Source organism: Rhinichthys klamathensis, unplaced genomic scaffold (genome assembly GCF_029890125.1).
Source record: "Rhinichthys klamathensis goyatoka isolate OS25496 unplaced genomic scaffold, OSU_Roscu_1.1 h1tg000020l_1, whole genome shotgun sequence".
In the NCBI taxonomy this organism is placed as follows: Eukaryota; Metazoa; Chordata; class Actinopteri; order Cypriniformes; family Leuciscidae; genus Rhinichthys; species Rhinichthys klamathensis.
In genome coordinates this window covers 829,561-849,048 of record NW_026606571.1, presented here as the reverse complement: position 1 = coordinate 849,048, position 19,488 = coordinate 829,561, and the positions used below count along the sequence as shown (strand labels likewise).

Here is a 19,488-nt window from a genome sequence, read left to right as displayed (position 1 = left end):
GTAAAATTGAGCCGGTCACTTTGCCACTTTGGAGTAAAATAGAATATGAATAATGTAGGCCTACTATAATAATAATAATAATCACAGTAATTATATTATTAATGGTTTTAAAATTTTGAATATCATAATGTATATTGTTTTACATAAACATATTTTTTTCTAATTCATAGAAAATTAATTTTCTAACACATTCAACAAAATCCCCACAAATATAAATAATTAGGCTAAATTCCTTAAAAATCTTAAATTGGTTAAATAAAGGAAGTTTTATTCATGATAAATCTTAGTAAACACATATGTAATTTTTACCGATACTACCATCGAAACATCAACACTAAAATAAATAATAATTATGATAATAAAAATAATAATAATATTTGGTTTTTGTAGCTTTTTGCAGGATTTTGTTTTTCTAACCTGTAGCAAGAGCATCGATGCATTCGATAATCCCTCCCAATCGTGGATTTGAGAGGCAGTTTTTCGGTTATAGGTTATTCGGGCCTGTATCCCGGCATGGGCCCGGAAGTTGTTTGGGGTTTCAGGTAAAAGATCCCGGAGATGCTGCCTTCGCTAGAGAAAACAAACGGCGCTTCTGCTGTATAAATATTGCAATCACAGTCGATCGTCAGGTAAGAAAAAATACTCACTGTGCAAAATCAATGGCAGTTATTCAAGGAAAGTGACATTAGGCCAGGTAACTGTGCTCGGATTGGGAGGGTTTACACGGCTAGACTCATCTGTCGAGTGCTGGGTGCCATAGCAACGCCAGCGGGCTCTCAGGAAACAGAATTCCGCTTTAGTTTGTCACGTCTAAAGATCGACTGTAATTCACGACCGGAGGCTGCCGATCGGATTGCGTTGTCAGCAACACTTGTTCTTTCGTTTGTGAGTTAGTTTAGCGACGTCTTTGCCTTAATGTGAGCTGTCACGTCTCGTTAGCTGGTTAGCAGCGGTGGCTAGCTAGTGTTGCTCCAGACAGACAGGATTGACATGATTCTGCGTGCTGTCAGTCCTCCTCTACAGCACGATGGTGTATGTAAAGTTACTAAACATACGAGTGCTCGTGTTCGCGTCGTCAGGCGTTGTTTTCTGGTGTGACTGCAGACAGACAGGGCTGTTTCGATTATTGCGTTAATTAGACTCATTGACAGCTCTGTGAATTCATGAGATCTGCCTGTTGCAGCTGTGAATGCTTTCTGTCTCATTCGACACAATGAGGTCTTACATTTCTGAAGGCCTGTTTGTTATTAGATCATGTAGTTGTATGTATACCACAAATCCGATATAAAATAATAACACGACTCTGTAAGAGTCTATATTTATTATTTATATGAGTCCATATTTATTCATGGTTTGAAATAACTGAAAGAAAGCAGTTTGTCATCTCATAGGATAATAGCATCAGCCTGCACCTGCACTTTATGACATTGGAATGTGTTTAAATTTTCTTTAAAAAATTTTTTAATCTGTGATCAATTTTGAGCCATATTATTAACCATGAAAATTTCATAAATTATACAATTATGATACCATAGGTCTGAAGTCATTCAGAAGGAGTTTTTAATCTGGTTCCAACGTGTATTATTTTATAATGCATAAACAAAATATTTTCAATTTAAATATTCGTGGATTAACACAATCTGTGTAAAAATAAATATTGAAGACTTAGTTTTGGTAAAAGTGTCACTTTTCCTCTTCAGTTCAAACACCTTGTGCATTATTTTGCTGTTAGTAAATGTATGATGTATGTTTATCTCTAATTTTAGTTTGTGGATTTCATAATTCTCTTTTGTTGAATGGAGCAGTTAAAATGAGTCAACTTTTCAAATTCATTAAACAAATTAATTTATTCTCATTTATGTTATGTTGTTTAGGAAAGTGCAACGGTGGTTTTTGTTGTCATTTGGGGTTTTATGGGGGGGAAAAAATACATACAAGGGCCATTGTACCACAAGTCGTCTTTAGCCCTACTATTTCCTATCATCTAGATTCTAGAACTATATGTGTGAGGGGGTAAACCTTAAACAATATCAAAGATGTTGGGGATAATTTGATTTTATAGATGTCCAGAAAACATGCTGAAAGGATGAAACTGGTTCTTCATTTGCAATTCAGATGTGACCACAGATGAGTCAAATAGTTATTTGTATAAAAATGAATGATTTAATTTTAATATGTGTTGCATTTAAAGCCTATTTCCAATACCAAAATGATAATATGTGGAAATTTCTGAGTAATAGCAAATCATAACAACCCCTGCATTTGGCTTAGTATCATCATTGCTTTAGATGTCAGCCTGTGTTCTGATAGGTCACAAGATAAAGGGAGGGCAGTTTCTTGCACACTGCGCTCTTCATTTAAGACCAGAATTCTATAGAATGGACACTCAATTCAGCTGTTGAGTTAGAAATGAGATCTTGACCAGTGTGTATATCAATTATTCAGCTACTTAAACCGTGCAACCACACAGGAAAGGGAGAAATAACAAACTGCAAGTGAACTAGCCAGTTTCTTTTTTCAGCTGAAATCAGATGAGCCAAATATATATATGATTTAATGTTTTTTGATTGCACTGTAAAATGTACTAATGCATATCTTTTAAAAACTTGCTTTCCTATTTCTTTGCAATGATGAAATTGTAAGTTGGTTTTATGCTTCGTAAAACAAATGTTTTTGTATGATTTCTTGGTACAGGCAGCTGCTGTGATGATGAATGCTGACGATTGCAATGGCCGTTCGTACATGTCAGGTCAGGTATCTTTTTAAGTTCTTATTCTTTTGTTATTTTCATAGATATGCATGTAGCTAAATATAGTGGGTTCCAAATGCCAATGACCACACTGAGATCTGGGACATTTATTATATATATATCCACTGCTGTGATCCTCATGAAAGAATCCAGTATATCTTAAACATATTTTATTGAATTGTGCTGGTTTAAATCCTCTTAGGAAAATTATATTACTCAGCAAACTCTTTTGAAGACATTTTTGACAGGGTGAACTCCAGAGTTTTTATCCAAAGCAAACTTTTAAAAAACAAACACATTTAGGTTCTTTTTTATTTTATTTTTCTATATTTTTTATTATTATATTTTAAACGCATTGAATACAAAAAATCCTGAGACTTTCTAAAAAAAAGAAGAAATTCCAATGAAACTTTTCACTCAAATTGTTCTGCTGATAATATCATTTCTAGTGGCATGAAATGAAATAAGAAAAAATACAAAGGTGTATTTTAAGCCCCATTGTACTTGTACATGTTTTCAGGTAGTGGAGATTCTTCAACAGAGCGGGAGTTTTTTGCAGGGCTGAGAGGTCCCACCGTGAGCACACCAAACAGTCAACAGTCCTCACCCAGCCGCTCACTCAGTGGTCAGTGTCTTGTCCATTAAACACACTTTAACATCTTAGTTTGAACAAGTTCTGCTTTAGGTAAAAGCATCTGCCAAGTGAATAAATGTGTAACTTTATATCTATGCCCAGCAAACTCCATCAAGGTGGAGCTCTACAGTGACGAGGAGGCAGGTGGTGCTCCACTGGCGGAAAGGAGAGTCGGGGAGAAGAATGAAGGATGGAAAGATGAAAAGGGCGAGTTGGCTGAAGATGGTGGAGTGGAGATGGTCGGAGGTACACGAGGACAGGCTGGGAGCGGCTGTGGAGAGATGGCCAGCTCTGAGCCCGCATCCCCTGGTCCCATTCGGCTGCCCAATGGGAAACTTAAATGTGATATATGTGGGATGATCTGCATTGGACCCAATGTTCTAATGGTGCACAAACGCAGCCATACAGGTAAGTGCTTCTTCACTGACCCTTGACAAAAAAAGACCAAATATATTTAAAAAATGTCAGTTTGAAGATATGTGCTGCTGTTTTTTTGCGCCGGTGGGAAAACTGGTAGTCTTGGTCTCGGTAGGTGAGCGGCCATTCCAATGTAACCAGTGTGGGGCCTCCTTCACTCAGAAGGGCAACTTGCTGCGTCATATCAAGCTCCACTCTGGCGAAAAGCCCTTCAAATGTCCCTTTTGTAACTACGCCTGTCGCCGCCGTGACGCCCTGACAGGACACCTCCGCACCCACTCCGGTGAGCCTTTGTGGTTTGAGAGAGGCCATTTGCGAGAAATAAAGAGAAGGAAGGAGAGAGAACTTTGTGGCTGGAAAATAAATGGATGGAAAAGTGTGTGGGATGGAAAAAATCCATTTTGATTTGCCACAGAGCATAAATGAATAGTCAAGGTCATGTAACCTACTTCTCTTCTAATGTAAGTGGTGATTATTTTTGCTCCCTAGAACTTCCTTTTAAACCTGTTGCTGTACAAGAGCTTGTGCAAGCAGACTAATAAGTGTGAATAAGACATCATTGATCGGTTACATAATCAAGTTTTTTAGTCAAACGAAATGCAGCGGTCTAGTATGACATTTAGAGTATTATGAAAACAGGAAATCCTGCTTGTGTTTTTGAGTGATGAAGAGCATTTACCTGTAGTGCCTAAGGTCCTTTGAATGAGAATGCAGATATTCAGAGAAATGACTTGATAGAATAATGAATTTCTCTGAAATGACGCACATCTCTAAAGCTAAATGGACAGATGTGGTCTGTAGTTTTTTCCTCTTCTGTTAACGTCATAGATGAGCAGCGTCATTTCGTTTTTGGGGAAATTGTGACAAGGGAAATTCTGTGGTCTGACGAATCCTGTACCAGTAATTCGAGTATTCTAATGTAATTATATTGGAAATATTACTATATTATAAATCACAATATATTAATATTTATTATATATTATCTGTTATATATAATATACACTGCCCGGCCAAAAAAAAGGTTGCTGTTTCGATTTAAATAGGCAAATACGTCTAATCATTATTGCAGTGATTATTATGTTTCTTTCTACCATGTTATATGTTTGTCAACAGTTCTTCTGTTCTGACCCTAATTGATGGAGTAGCTTTTCATTTCTTAAACAACCATGTAGGAAGACACATCATGGCCATATTCCAAGATGATAAAGTGACAAGATGCATCAGGCTCAAATTGTGAAAGAATGGTGGGGAGGGAGCATGAAGAATCATTTTCACACATGAATTGGCACCTCTGAGTCCAGACCTTAAATTCAGTCTTTGGGATGTGCTGGAGTAGACTACACAGTGCTGGACACTCTTTCTTTGTCAATACAAGGTCTTGACCGAAAATAGATGCACCTTTTAAATGTTGTGGTGTTATTTCCATCAATTGGGGTTAAAAGAACTGTTGCCAAACATATAACATGTTAGATGATCACGGCAATAATGATCCAGTTATTGACTCTTAAGCATTTCCCTATTAAAATCCAAACAGCAACTTTTTTGTGGGCCAGGCAGTGTATTATTTAATAACTTTACAGGGTAACACCTTAAATTAACCACAGCATCAATACTGTGTTAGTGATGTTTGTTTACATAGCACATAAGCTGTGTGAAATGCATTCATATTCTCCCTCCACGTTATTTCAGTGTCCTCCCCTACAGTAGGGAAGCCCTACAAGTGCAGTTACTGTGGCCGCAGCTACAAGCAGCAGAGCACCCTGGAGGAGCACCGTGAGCGCTGCCACAGCTACCTACAGAGTCTGGACCACCAGCCTGCTCATAACACCCAGCCTGCGCACGGTAATGCCATATTTACTAACACAAATGCTTGGGAGGTCAAAACTAGCAGTACTTTGGGTATCAAGTTGACTCTAAAATGGATGATTTCGGTCTTTCTGCAGTACTAACTTAATTCGTCCGAGTGCTGCCTGACAGGCGGCCGCTTTTGAAAGCTCACCAGTGTTGTTATGTGCATGCTCTGTGAAGATCACAGCTGGTGATGTAGCTGCGCACTTGAACGGTCCAAAGCACTTCTTGATTAAAATACATGCCTTAGAGAGGTATTATTGTAAACACAGAGAATCTAAACAGGTGGTTATGTGTAAAAATATTACTGTGCTGTAGGCCTTGCAGTATGAGCTAAAATGTAAACTACCGTAATATAACTGCTGCAGTCTCTTATGTTGTTAATATGCTGTATTTTATTCTTAATTGATATAACCTGCTGCTCAGTCAAACTCTGAGAGCACTGAATCAATATTAATGTACATAACTAATAATAATATATTTAAGACTCTGCAAAAAGAATACTTTTAGTAAATTATTTTACATTAGACTACTTGTGAAATTTTTTTTTTACTCTTATTAATAAAAGTGTACACTGCCGGTCAAAAGTTTGGCGTCGGTACAGTTTTTAATTTTTTTTACAGAAAATAATTTTTACTCAGAAAAGACATTAAATTGATCAAAAGTGACAGTAAAGACATTTTTATATTTTGTTACACAATTTCAAATAAATACTGTTCTTTTGAACTTCTTATTTATCAAAAAATCCTGAAAATAATAATACACTGAAGACTGAATTAATGACTTCTGAAAATTCAGCTTTGAACAGTTATTTTAAATTGTAATAGTATTTCACAAAACTGATTTTACTTTATTTTTTTATCAAATAAATGCAGCCTTGGTGAGAGATTTCTTTCAAAAACTGACCACAAAACTTTCGAACGATAATTAATATAGTTTCAATACCATATTAAATGCTGTGGTTTCAAAATTGGTATGATATACTCAAACACACATCATTCTATTATAATCATGCTTCTGCGTGTGGATTGTCTTCAGGTGAAGAGTCCCATAATGTGGAGATGATGTCTGAACCACTGATCCAGTCCTCCTCAGAAAAGATGACCTTCATTGATCGGCTGGCCAATAGCATCACCAAGAGGAAGAGATCTACACCCCAGAAGTTTCTGGGTAGGCCCATTTCTTTGAATACCTATGCAGAACAGTGATACCTGAGTTGTGAGCTTTGTGAACTGTATGCAGCGAGAAAGACTGGAGATTTTTTTAAAGTGATAAACATGCAAACTTCTAAGGTTCTTAAAAATTGAATCAGTCTGTTTAATGATTGGTTGTCAATATGACAATGTGTTGTTCAAGATATATATATAACCTATTGTTCAAAAGTTTGGGGTCTGTACGTTTTCTTACAAATGTTTTTGAAAAAAGGCTCTTATGGTCATTCGGGAATATTATTACAATTTAAAATAAATGTTTTCTATTTTAAAATGGTTAAATAGGCAAAGCTGAATTTTCAGCATCATTACTCCAGTCTTCAGTGTCACATGATCCTTCAGAAATCATTCTAATATGCCATTTTTTGTGGAATCTGTGATACTTTTTTTTAAGGCAGGATTCTTTGATGAACAAGGAAGTTCAAACTAACAGCATTTATTTGAAATAGAAGTCTCTTGTAACATTATAAATGTCTTTACTGTCACTTTTGATCAATGCAATGTATAAACGTATTCATTTATTTTAAAATAACCGAACCTTTGAAAGGTAGTGTACACTCACCTAAAGGATTATTAGGAACACCATACTAATACTGTGTTTGACCCCCTTTCGCCTTCAGAACTGCCTTAATTTTACGTGGCATTGATTCAACAAGGTGCTGAAAGCATTCTTTAGAAATGTTGGCCCAAATTGATAGGATAGCATCTTGCAGTTGATGGAGATTTGTGGGATGCACATCCAGGGCACGAAGCTCCCGTTCCACCGCATCCCAAAGATGCTCTATTGGGTTGAGATCTGGTGACTGTGGGGGCCATTTTAGTACAGTGAACTCATTGTCATGTTCAAGAAACCAATGTGAAATGATTCGAGCTTTGTGACATGGTGCATTATCCTGCTGGAAGTTGCCATCAGAGGATGGGTACATGGTGGCCATAAAGGGATGGACATCGTCAGAAACAATGCTCAGGTAGGCCGTGGCATTTAAACGATGCCCGATTGGTACTAAGGGGCCTAAAGTGTGCCAATAAAACATCCCCCACACCATTACACCACCACCACCAGCCTGCACAGTGGTAACAAGGCATGATGGATCCATGTTCTCATTCTGTTTACGCCAAATTCTGACTCTACCATCTGAACATCTCAACAGAAATCGAGACTCATCAGACCAGGCAACATTTTTCCAGTCTTCAACTGTCCAATTTTGGTGAGCTCTTGCAAATTGTAGCCGCTTTTTCCTATTTGTAGTGGAGATGAGTGGTACCCGGTGGGGTCTTCTGCTGTTGTAGCCCATCCGCCTCAAGGTTGTGCGTGTTGTGGCTTCACAAATGCTTTGCTGCATACCTCGGTTGTAACGAGTGGTTATTTTAGTCAAAGTTGCTCTTCTATCAGCTTGAATCAGTCAGCCCATTCTCCTCTGACCTCTAGCATCAACAAGGCATTTTCGCCCACAGGACTGCCGCATACTGGATGTTTTTCCCTTTTCACACCATTCTTTGTAAACCCTAGAAATGGTTGTGCGTGAAAATCCCAGTAACTGAGCAGATTGTGAAATACTCGGACCGGCCCGTCTGGCACCAACAACCATGCCACGCTCAAAATTGCTTAAATCACCTTTCTTTCCCATTCTGACATTCAGTTTGGAGTTCAGGAGATTGTCTTGACCAGGACCACACCCCTAAATGCATTGAAGCAACTGCCATGTGATTGGTTGATTAGATAATTGCATTAATGAGAAATTGAACAGGTGTTCCTAATAATCCTTTAGGTGAGTGTATATGTTTTTATTACTTTTTAAAATATTATATTTTAAATAATTTTGTTGCTATAAATTAGATTTAGAAATAGTATAGTAACAACAGTATTGGTTCTTGCGTAGATGCAAAAACAGAATAATTTCAGTGCAACCTAGTGATTACTAAAGATCAATGATTATGATGCTTCCTGGCTTTCTAGGTGAAAAGCACATGCGACTGAATATATCCGAAGCACCTTATGAACTCGACCCCAATCCTGATAAAGAAGGGGACATGCTGCTGTCGCACCCCGAGGGTGACCCCGCTGCTTTAGCAGGCATGGGAGGGCGTTTCCTGCGGGGGCCGAGAGGAGGGAACAACGATGTGGATCCTTCCCGGTCGCTGCGGATGCCCCCCCACTCCACCTGCATCTCAGAGTTCACCCCAGTCATCAGCTCCGTCTACCCTCATATAACCTCTCTAGGGCAGCGTCTAAACTGTGCAGGGGGCATCTCCATGGGCCTGGCCGGGAGGGAGGCCGGCGAGGGTCATGAAGATGCTCCTTCCACCCGCAGCCACGCCGCCTCGCCGAGCAACGGTTACCAAGATTCGACAGACACTGAGAGCATGGCGGAGGAGCAGTGCGTCATCACCTCGGTGCCACCAGGAAACTTGAACCACCGTGGGCGCGAGCGGCACAGTCCTAGTCACGCCAAAGAAACGGACATGGAGGGGGACAGGGAGAAAGGGATCCCTGGGGGTTTACCGACCAAGGCGAGCCCGCGCTCACCGCTGACGAGGGAAGCCATGCAGGTGATGGACGGGGAAGGGCGGCCGGTGCGCTCCTTCCGCTGCGAGCATTGTCGCATTTTCTTCCTGGACCATGTCATGTTTACCATCCACATGGGCTGCCACGGCTTCCGCCAGCCCTTCGAGTGCAACATCTGTGGCCACCGCAGCCAGGACCGCTACGAGTTCTCCTCGCACATTGTCCGCGGGGAGCACCAGGTGGGCTGAGGTGGGCGGAGGTCAAGACTGGGGGGAGATGTACAGAGCGTTGTATGCTGCTTTGAGATGGCGTCATGGCGTCTAGTTCGGTCTGCACCAGATTGGGGCACATTAGCACTTGCTTTTATAATTAGCGGACATCAGATTTTACATCGAAGGCTAATCGCTTAGGTACGAGCATAAAACGTGCAATTGCATCCCGCGTTAGAGGATGACAAGTCATATCCTCCGATTGCACTCCCACAACAAGTCATTCATCGCAAGAAGCAGCTGTTTTGCTTTAGAAGTGCCTTACTTCGGTGGGGTTTATTTTTTATCAGTTGGGAAGAGATTCGAGATGTGAGATTAGGTCTATACCCATCTGTTTGGTGGCGTTTACATAGAGTCTGCCTCTTGAAGAGAGAAAGACATTGAATTGCTTAGACGTCCAAAGTCTGGACTGGTTTATCCAGAGTGGTTTTCCAAAGTTTCTGAGCCTGTTAAACAAGAAATCTATGCCTAAGAGTATTCACACTAACTTTGTGCTCTTTTAGGATACCTCGGTGGGACTGTTGAAATTAGGCGACTCAGGGAGGACACTGCTGACAGAGAGGGAATGGAGAGCAAGCAGCGTGAATTGCAAAATTGAGGCTGGAGTATTGGTATGTTAGCCATATAAGGAGGAGCACAGACACATATTGCCTTAATCGTTGCTTTATATGAACCCTGTACGAGTTCGTTTTAGAATTGCACATGGTTTTTAATGCTGGACCATTCCGTAGGTACAATGCAGCCTGAATTCGGGTAACTTCGAAACAAAGATGATACGTCACTCTTGGGTCAAATAGGATTGGGGTTAGGCTAAGGCTCGGATAATTTTATTGCTTTCTAAAATGTATGTTAATGTTTTATTTAAGAAAGGAAATGAACTTGAAACATTTGCCTTAGTTTTTGAGTCTACAACCTCTGTCAAGAAAGAGAGAAAAAAAGTTGGTTTCCTTGTGCCTCAGATCTTGATTGTCGTTTCAACTTTATCTCAACCTCACTTAAGTGGCGATAAAGATTTTGCCTATCAAATCTATTGAGGTTTTTTAAAATAGTTTTTGTAGTACGAAGTCCCCGCCATCCATCCTCTGCCATGCTGCGTACACAGTGAGCCACATTATGTTTTTTAGATCCGGAAAAGAAGCCTTAATATTCTGGTGCAGACCAAACACAGACCTATGTTGCATTCCGTGAATTTGATGACGTGTGAAGGGGGAGGGTTGTTACCTCAAAAGGAGGATTGCACTTTTTCTAATTCTGCTTAAATGTGAGTGTTTTTGCTGGGGCTGTTGGGAGGGTTTCGGACAGGCGGGGCGGGGCGGCACCGGGCGGGAGGGGGATTTTATTCAAAGGCTTTAGGGGAGCAGACACAGTAATGATTGGTAACTGAGCTTTGAAACATATTCTTTTGTTTTCTGAAATTGCTCTATTGCACTGATTTCTGATAAAAATGCTATTTAGAGAAAACAAGAAACAATTTGATACGAGAACACATTGGTTATAAAGACCAGATGAACAGTGTGGTGTTTTTAAAAACAATTCTATAAAGGCTATTTTCCTAATCATAAAAAGGGGTCACGGTCATTTAAGGATTCAGAACTGAACAGTTTCTCCTTGTGTTGTAAAATTTGGTGCTTGGATGTTTGTGTGACTTCTGCCCTTGATATTGGACTTGTATCCTGTACGCTTGTCCTGTGTGGTCATGTCCCATATGAGTTCATGCATACGGTACTCTCGATCCCCACTGAGTACAAACTGCTGCTTGAATTTGAAGGAAAGGACTGAAATATTGTTGTAGAGTTACGTACCGTCCTGCCAAGATATATTGTGGCCTGTTTTATCAGCGGATCTCACTTGCACAAACTGAAACAAAACTAAAGCACCAATGAGAGAATTTTGGAGAATCTCAAAGAGTTGTTTTGTTTGATTGCTTGTACATCTTTATGTGACGTGGGCTGTGGTTAAGGGTACTTGGATGTTGTAGCATGTGTGTATCACTTGACCTTGGAGGTGGTCAGCTGTTTCCAAAACTTGCTTATGTGTAATCCACTGACCCTACATCTTTTCAGTTACTTTTACAACATTTGTAGGCCTCTTAATACGTATGCTTGGATTCACTCCAGTGCAAGCCTACGGAGTACAGTATGAATGGATCGAAGAAGTGAAATCCAGTATTTACAAAGGTTAGTCAGTGACTTTGCACCCTTCATAGACTTTAATGGGTTTTTTTCTGCTGGCATAAATTTATTTACTTGAAATTATGGCAAAAACCATATATGACACTTAATGCACTTATCGGTCAAAAAGAAATTATGTAATGAATTCTACCGAGTGTGTGAATGAGAGAGTTTGCATGTGTACTCGTTTGTTTGCTGGGGTTCTGCAACTGTTCTGCTTGTGAAATACTAGCTGCAATTTTCCCTATTTCCTCTAAACCAAACCAGGCTCTTTTCTGCACCATTTCATATTTCTTATCCCCAAGGTGTGATGAACTCAATATTTTTAAATGAACTGTGAAGCAACTATAATGAGCAGCAACTGAGAAAGAGAGACCTAGCATTTTGGGGAGGCAGGGATCAAACTCTCTGTCATTCTTGGGCTTTATCCCTGGGTTCAATGTTTTTAAATATTTTGTGAGAAAAAAAAATGTATATGACAAAGAAAAACTCTTTACCTCAAATTTGTTAAAATATAAAAAACTGCCTCATGTTCTATAAAAAGGTGTGTTGGTTTCAAGAGGTATTGTTTATTTGATCTTGTTTTTAAAGAGTGTAACCCAACTTTAAGTTGAAGTAATTTTTCATGTCCAATAAAGTAATATTTGTTGTAACTTCTGTCCGCTTACAACTCTAAACACTTGTTCTCTAGTTTCCCTAATTCATGTCGTCTTGATCAAGTCAACAAATAATCGGTCTATGAATTTTTTTCTCTACAGGGTCAATATGTGGTCAAGGTGGACATCTAAAGTGACTGCTCACCATCTTTAACTGTTTTTTTTTTTTAGATTGACAGATGAATTTGAAAAAGAACAAATATTCTATGATCTCTAAATTAATAAGGACAAAATGAAAAAAGCTTTTTTTTAGTATAGCATGTACTATAAACGATTTAAGTCATTTCATCTCGTTTCTTGTTTCAGTGCAGTATTTTAATATTTTGAATTACATTTATATCTTTAGTTTTCACAATTGTTTTTATTAATATTCAGTTTTTACTTAGTATTTGTATTTTTTTAGTTTTAGTAATTGTAACTGTCAACTGTTTAGATTCTCAAATTAATGTTTTTTTTTTTTTTACGATAATGCGGTTTTATTTCTATTATAAAAAAAGATAAGACTTTGCTTACATTGAGCAACGTATTTTACAGCATTTACTAATCTTTATTTAAAACGATTTTTCATGATAGTTCACAGAACATTCATTAATGTTAACAGATAAATTTGATTTTAAAATGGTTAGTAAATGTTAAAATGACCATTTAGATGAATAAATCCTGTAGAAGTATTGTTAACTAATAGACAAGGGTTTTCCTATTGACAATGGGTTTTAGTAAACTTAAGACCACTCATGTTTTATACCATTTTTGCCTTAAATGTAAAAACAAGGTCTATTTAAAATGACTATAACATTAAGCAGCTTTATTTCCCCCCCAAATGACCTCTCAGAATACAACCTCAAGAAAAACCTACTTGTACACATTAGAGGACAACAACATTTTCCATTTTTGATTAAACAAAGACAAGAGAACAGTTTAGGTTTAGTCATCTTTATTTCTTTACAGAAACATGTATGCAAATATCTCCAATCACATTGGTTTTGGAGGGGGACGTGGAGGACCTCCCTGGAAGAAAGAAAAATCAGAAAACTTAATATTGTATTGATCAGTATTATTGACAAAAGTCTAAGCAACAAATAAATTATGCATGTAATAGCTATTAAGCACAATAAGTATCCCTATGCCCTAATTTAAAATGGCTATGGATGCATCACTTACAGCAGGCCTGAAGCGTGGAGGAGGGGTACGGTCCTTCCTGGCCTCGCGAGAACGGTTCCTCACCACTTTGCTGTGGATGGCACAGCTGACACAGTAGTGCAGCTTCACATACAGTTTGGGCAAAACGTAGGCTGCAGAAGGACAAAGAAACAAGTTCGATAAATGTTTTAACAAGCCCGTTTGTTCTCCTCCCTAAGAAGCCCAGTATCTTACTCACAATCAAACACACTGGCTTCAGAGATGTCCCTTACAGCCGCAGCCTCCACAATATTTCTGATGACAAACTTCTTGATGGCTTTGTCCTTGGGCACACACCGGGCACAGTTTGTGCAGCGGATGGGCTGGACATGCCCACGTCCCTTCTTAGCACGACCGTTATTCCTCCTCTTCTTAGTCTAGGAGATGGAAAAATAAAGTTAGCACTGGTTTGCAAATGACAACCTTGAAATCATAATCTGTTAATGCACATTTACAAAACATTTAGTTTAATTAGTTTAAATGTAATTGTAATTGGTGGCTTTGCACTTGATACTTTATACAATTTAACAATTCTGATGGGCTTTGTAATGTGTATTTGATTTTTATAACGTCTGTACACCTATAGTGCAAACAGGCACAGTAAATAAAATATACTTTGCTGTAATTTGTGGAGAATAGGTAAATCGATCCAAATTAAGATACCAAGAAATAGTAATACGGAATTTCTTGAAATACAGATAGCTATTAACGGGGGTAAAAGCTTAACTCATCGGTTTAGGACTAGATAAAAGGCTGTAATGGGTGTTTGGTGAACATGCGTGATACTTCAGGCGTAGTATCGTTAATGAATTATTATGATCAAAAACTAAGAAAAACCGAGTGGTGTTTGGTTGTATATGGAGAGATATTACTCCGAAATGCGAAACGAATGAGAAATCGCACTTGTCGCAATAATAACAGGATAAAAGACGGTGCTCTGTCTGAACGATTGGTAAACTCACCATCTTGATTTAGAGAAGCATGAGAAAGGACCGGAAATACTTTTACGTCATTTATATACTGTGCGCAGCAGCCGGACGTCTTTGGGTAATATAATAAAAGCCATTATTAATTTTAAAATAGTTTAACACTATTTTCTTTATTATTATCTTAAACTTAAGTAGAAAAAAAGATTGTAAAAATTGAGTGTTTTACCATGTGTTTTCAGAAATGTTAAGTAGTGTATTTTACCAGTGATATTTCCAGATAGCTACGTATAAAGACAAACGGTCTTCAACGTATACTGGTGCCATTTTGTGTTTTACAGCCGCAAAATAACCTGACTGAAAGAACAATACAGTTGATTTATTATCTTCTTGGTAAGTCCAAACAATGCAAAGTATAAATTCGTGTGCAGACGAGTGTGGCCCATTAAGACTACCACTAGATGTCAGTAAAGGCTTTGTTATAGCACAGAGAACCAAGTCTCTCATCTTAATGCTTTTGTCAATGCTTAGAATTAGTCAGTGCAGATAAACCACTTAATAGCTAAACTAGTAGACAATCACCGAATAGTGAGAGATACCAAATGTAGAAGTTTAAGAATCAGTCATTGAAACACTTATATTGATTGACCACTAATCTAAATGGACTGGTCCTTCTCAGTGTCTATGTTGGTTAGTGCTCAGTGCAAAGTGGATTTCTTTATTGAACACTTTTGCTGTCTAAAATACCAGTCATCGAAAATCAAACCACACCCCTGTTTGTACCAGCGTTGTCATGTTTTAGGTGGATTTCTGAGATTATGGACAATGATTGACATTTGGCTGATGTTCTCTGGTTTGCCTCTGGAAGTGATTACAGAGTTGGATTGTGGAGTGGAGCTCTGGTGAAGGGTGGGGGGAAAAGAGGGAGGTGTTCTTATGCAAGCAGCCCTCAGCATGCATGTGCAGTCTAGAAGAGTGAATGTGTAGTTCCTGCAGTTGACTGTCCCCTGTGTCACTGCACTTAGGGAGCTGTTGCCAAGTCTTTTTTACAGGGTCGCTGATGGGAATTGAAAGGATAAAACCAGGGCCCACCTACGCAAAGGTGCATTCAATCAAATATACTCCCTCTCATTTTACTTTGACCTTGTAATATGGCATTTAAGATATTCATTTCGGTGCTGGGACTTAGTCATACTTGAGGGAAAGTTTGCTGTGGCTATAATATTTGCATTGGTAAATTGAATTTGAGAATGGAAAGTGCCTGTCAGTGTGTGTGCAGAAGCTGAATAGTGTTTTAAGTTATCATGAGACAGAAAAAGGGAGAGATGGTGACACAGGAATGTGTCAGTGTTCATGTAACCACTATGCCCTTAAACTGCAGCAAATAAACATTCCTCCATTCATGTGTCAGAGCTGAACACTTGCCCACTTTTGCTGTAAAAACATAGGCAATAATTAAATCCAAAAACCCAATACTTTTTCCTTTGTCTTAAACAACATTTTTCTTCCAGTGGATTGCATTTCGACAATGTACCATTCATATATTTTTTTTACCAACAAGACTTGATAGTATGGAAGTGTGCGAGACACTGCAGATTACAATATATCATTTGCATCCACACAGGCAGCTTTTGTGATGGCCATGCTGGATTGTTGTTAGCAATGTAGAATCCAGTTAAAACTTATTATGCGGCTATTTGGGATACTTGATTCTGATCTGTCAATAGTGCCATCCAGCGGTCAGATATTTCCTAAAATTGACCATTGTCTGTGGCAACACTGTATATATCAAACTACTTGTCGGCTAACTGAAACTGTTAAGGTTTTTTTTTTTTTGTCTCCTGTATTACATTATGTATTCTTGTTTTACAAAAATGCATCTGTTGCTGATTTTTGTGAAAAAGACCTCAGAGGACTTTATTAGTAATATTGCTTTAATATTCATCCAGTGTTTGTCTTGTTGCTAGGCAATTGTTTTGTATTTTGTAATGTGCTTTTTTTAATTAACAGATGTTTTGAGATAATATAAAGGTAAAATGATAAAATATTTTATGTCCATATATTTTTGGTAAGTAACAACAGTGCAAACAACGTTGGACCCTTATTGACTTTCATTGTATGGACAAAAAAAATTTATTTTGTATTCTGAAGAAAAAAGTTATGCCAGTTTGAATCAGGGCACATAACTAATGAGGGAATCTTAATTTTGGGGTGAACTGCCCCTTTAATACTTTTTTGCCCCTGAGCCAACAGTAACAATTCACTTTTTAGTCATCAAAAAAATATGGCACCATTATATTTGAGCTTTATCTCTGTCATCATGTGGTTGCAGAAAGTGATTTAGCCTGGCTGAAAAACAGGCCTACTGAGAACCGCCCGTCGCCTCAATAGACTAAATCAAGAGGTCATGGTCCATTAGTGAGGGGGGTCGATATTGCCACCTAAATCATTACTACATCAGGCCTGTTTGCCCACACACACGCCGACGTACACACTTGCACAGACATACAGATATTATCATGCAGGCTTGTACATTACACAGGCAGACTCCACTCACACATTGCTGAGTATTAGCCACAGATATCAGTCTAATAGTTTATACTACACCCACCCTCATTCCACAGACACATCCTCAGGAAAGAAGTGGATTTAAGATTGTCACAGCTCCTATTTCTGTGGATAGAGACTACTCATACACTAAATAATGTAATACTCTCTCTCTCTTTGACCTTTCATGTCAATATCATACCCTCAGCTCTGTTAAAAGCAATGTTATATGTCTCAACCTCTTGATTTGTGCAGTTTCTTTCATATGCTCAACTATTTTGTACTGAAACAGGAGGTTTGGACAGACATATCAAAGATCTTAGTTACATCACAGTCATTAAACATGATTTGGTATTTGGTATTTCTACTGCATTCAGAACCAGGTGATATTTAGGGATGGATGGGGAAATGTGCATGTGACCCAAAGTGCAAGATAAGTAATCAATGGTTTCGTTTGTTTGTTTTTTTCTAGAAGAGCAGGAATGTACATTTTAAATGTGTATATAAATTAATTTGATCGATATTTATGAGTCCACTAGCATAGAACTGGCTTCCGGCTATCAGATATAAATGGACCCCTGCACATGATATGCAAGGAAAAAAGCGAATTAACGAATTTGCTCCCACTACTTAATAATTTGTTCCCTTGTATTAGGTAAATCTTGACCACGTTGAATTAATTCATTTCCTTGTCTTACAATAAATCATTGAATTCTGAATTCTTAATCGTGGACAAATGACATATGCGGGGCTCCATAGATAGACTAAAAGCCACAAATCTCTTTGTTGATGGATATTTTGGAAAATTGAATGTGTTTTTCTCCACAGTGTCCAGTGTTGTTTTGGACCCCATTTTTCAAGATATCTTATTTTGTATTCCACGGAAGAAGGAAAGTCATACAGGTTTGAAGCGACATGAGGGCAAGTAAATGACGACACAATTTTCGTTTTTGAGGTGAACTATCCCTTTAAATTAAAGTAGTGCCCATATGAATCAAATCAAATGATCTATTAGATCAGTGATCATACATCTAATTGCATTATGATTTCTAAACAATGATGCCAACTAATGCCCTGTCATCTTTAACATTTCTCCTCCTCAAGGAGCAGTTGCAAGGCAGAGTACGAGCGCATGATGGAGATGTTACAAGACTAGAGCCTTTGTGATGTAAGATGGCAGTTTCTCTGGAGCCACCATCTGCTGAGAGGGTCAGGCAGCATGTAGGGTTCACATCTCCTGGATTCTGCCTGCTTCCCAGCTGCCATGCCCAGGCACTCCGAGATCCACACACAACCACACTTACACACCTCGCAATTATCACACACACCCGTAGACGCGCATAATCCCAGGCATGCTGCGCTGCCGAAACCATTCTCATCAGGGCTGACACTAAAAAATGCTGGGATTCTTGTCTTGAGGTACCAGTGTTTTTTCCTCCCTCTTTGGGTTTGTGCAAAATCCACACATTCTGTTGAACCCATGCGCCCACACTGCATCAGCCCTGCATGTGACCACTGCTCCACTGTGCTCTATTCAGCACGGTGACTCGAACTTTGCTCACATTCCATATACTTTCTTTGGTCCATTTTGCCCGTCAGCCTGTTCCTCAACCCTTTGAATAGGCCCTGGGCTTAGAGGGAAAACAATCTCCCAGAATTTTTGGAAGAAGCTGCTTGCCACGTTTTTTTTTTTTTTTTGTGGTCCATATATCATGTACCTGTTTGCTGTACTGTTCCTTTGAGTTTAAAGTGACTCTTTTCTTTCCTCAAATGGAAAGTAGTCATTCTACAAGAACATCGCTTAGCCAAACTCTTACTCAGTCCAACCCAGTGAGGTTTTGTTTTGGATTTTTATCAAGTGATTTAATTTTTTGCCATTATTCTATTAGCTTCAAACCACGGCTGGAAGGTTAAGTTTCTCGAAGTTCTTCGGAGACTCTCAAGGGCACTTATTGAATTAAAACTTTATTGCTCAGTTTTGGAAAAAGAGCAGAGCGCTCCAATTAAGGAAAACGGCAATTCATAAACCCTCTCGACCATGTTACTAAATAGAGATGTACAGTGTTCAAGAGTTTTCAGCTTGCGGTTTTGCATCTATCGCAATCTGCGACTCAGAATTTGTGCTTTTTGACTCGTCGGTTGCATATGTCCATCACGCTCCTTATTGGCATTGAAAGCAAACTGAATTTATTTTTTTCTTGTGTTTCGAGATGCCTCCCTTTCCCAGCCTCCCTCCCTGCTTGCCGCCTGGCAGGCCCGTGTGTCAAAGGTGGCTGCTGCAGAACAGACTGTGGGAACAGCCGGTCAGCCTCCCCTGTCCCCTATTCCCTAACCAGAGGGGCAGCCATCAATCCAAGCCTGCTCGAACCCCTCCC

General features: G+C 38.9%; 2 protein-coding genes across 5 annotated transcripts; one reads left to right on the top strand and one right to left on the bottom strand.

Moving 5' to 3' along the window:
• The first annotated feature begins 431 nt into the window (after window positions 1-431).
• On the top strand, window positions 432-11,108 carry ikzf4 (IKAROS family zinc finger 4). 4 transcript variants are annotated; one of them, XM_056238910.1, is made up of 8 exons: window positions 432-629; window positions 2,695-2,749; window positions 3,270-3,374; window positions 3,486-3,791; window positions 3,916-4,083; window positions 5,490-5,642; window positions 6,687-6,818; window positions 8,817-11,108. In XM_056238910.1, the coding sequence occupies exons 1-8, from the start codon at window positions 435-437 to the stop codon at window positions 9,611-9,613; spliced, it is 1,911 nt and encodes a 636-aa protein (XP_056094885.1). In that variant the 5' UTR covers window positions 432-434; the 3' UTR covers window positions 9,614-11,108. The 4 variants fall into 4 exon arrangements, with proteins under 4 accessions (XP_056094885.1, XP_056094876.1, XP_056094893.1 ...); XM_056238901.1 differs by having other exon boundaries at window positions 3,901-4,083; XM_056238918.1 differs by lacking the exon at window positions 432-629 and adding an exon at window positions 745-885 and having other exon boundaries at window positions 3,901-4,083.
• Window positions 11,109-13,378: 2,270 nt separating this feature from the next.
• rps26 (ribosomal protein S26) lies at window positions 13,379-18,486 on the bottom strand. Its single transcript, XM_056240474.1, has 4 exons — window positions 18,262-18,486; window positions 13,840-14,017; window positions 13,623-13,753; window positions 13,379-13,469 (listed from the first exon to the last, which is right to left on the bottom strand). Exons 1-4 carry the CDS (start codon window positions 18,484-18,486, stop codon window positions 13,434-13,436), a joined length of 570 nt encoding a protein of 189 aa, XP_056096449.1. The 3' UTR covers window positions 13,379-13,433.
• Between the last annotated feature and the right edge of the window lie 1,002 nt (window positions 18,487-19,488).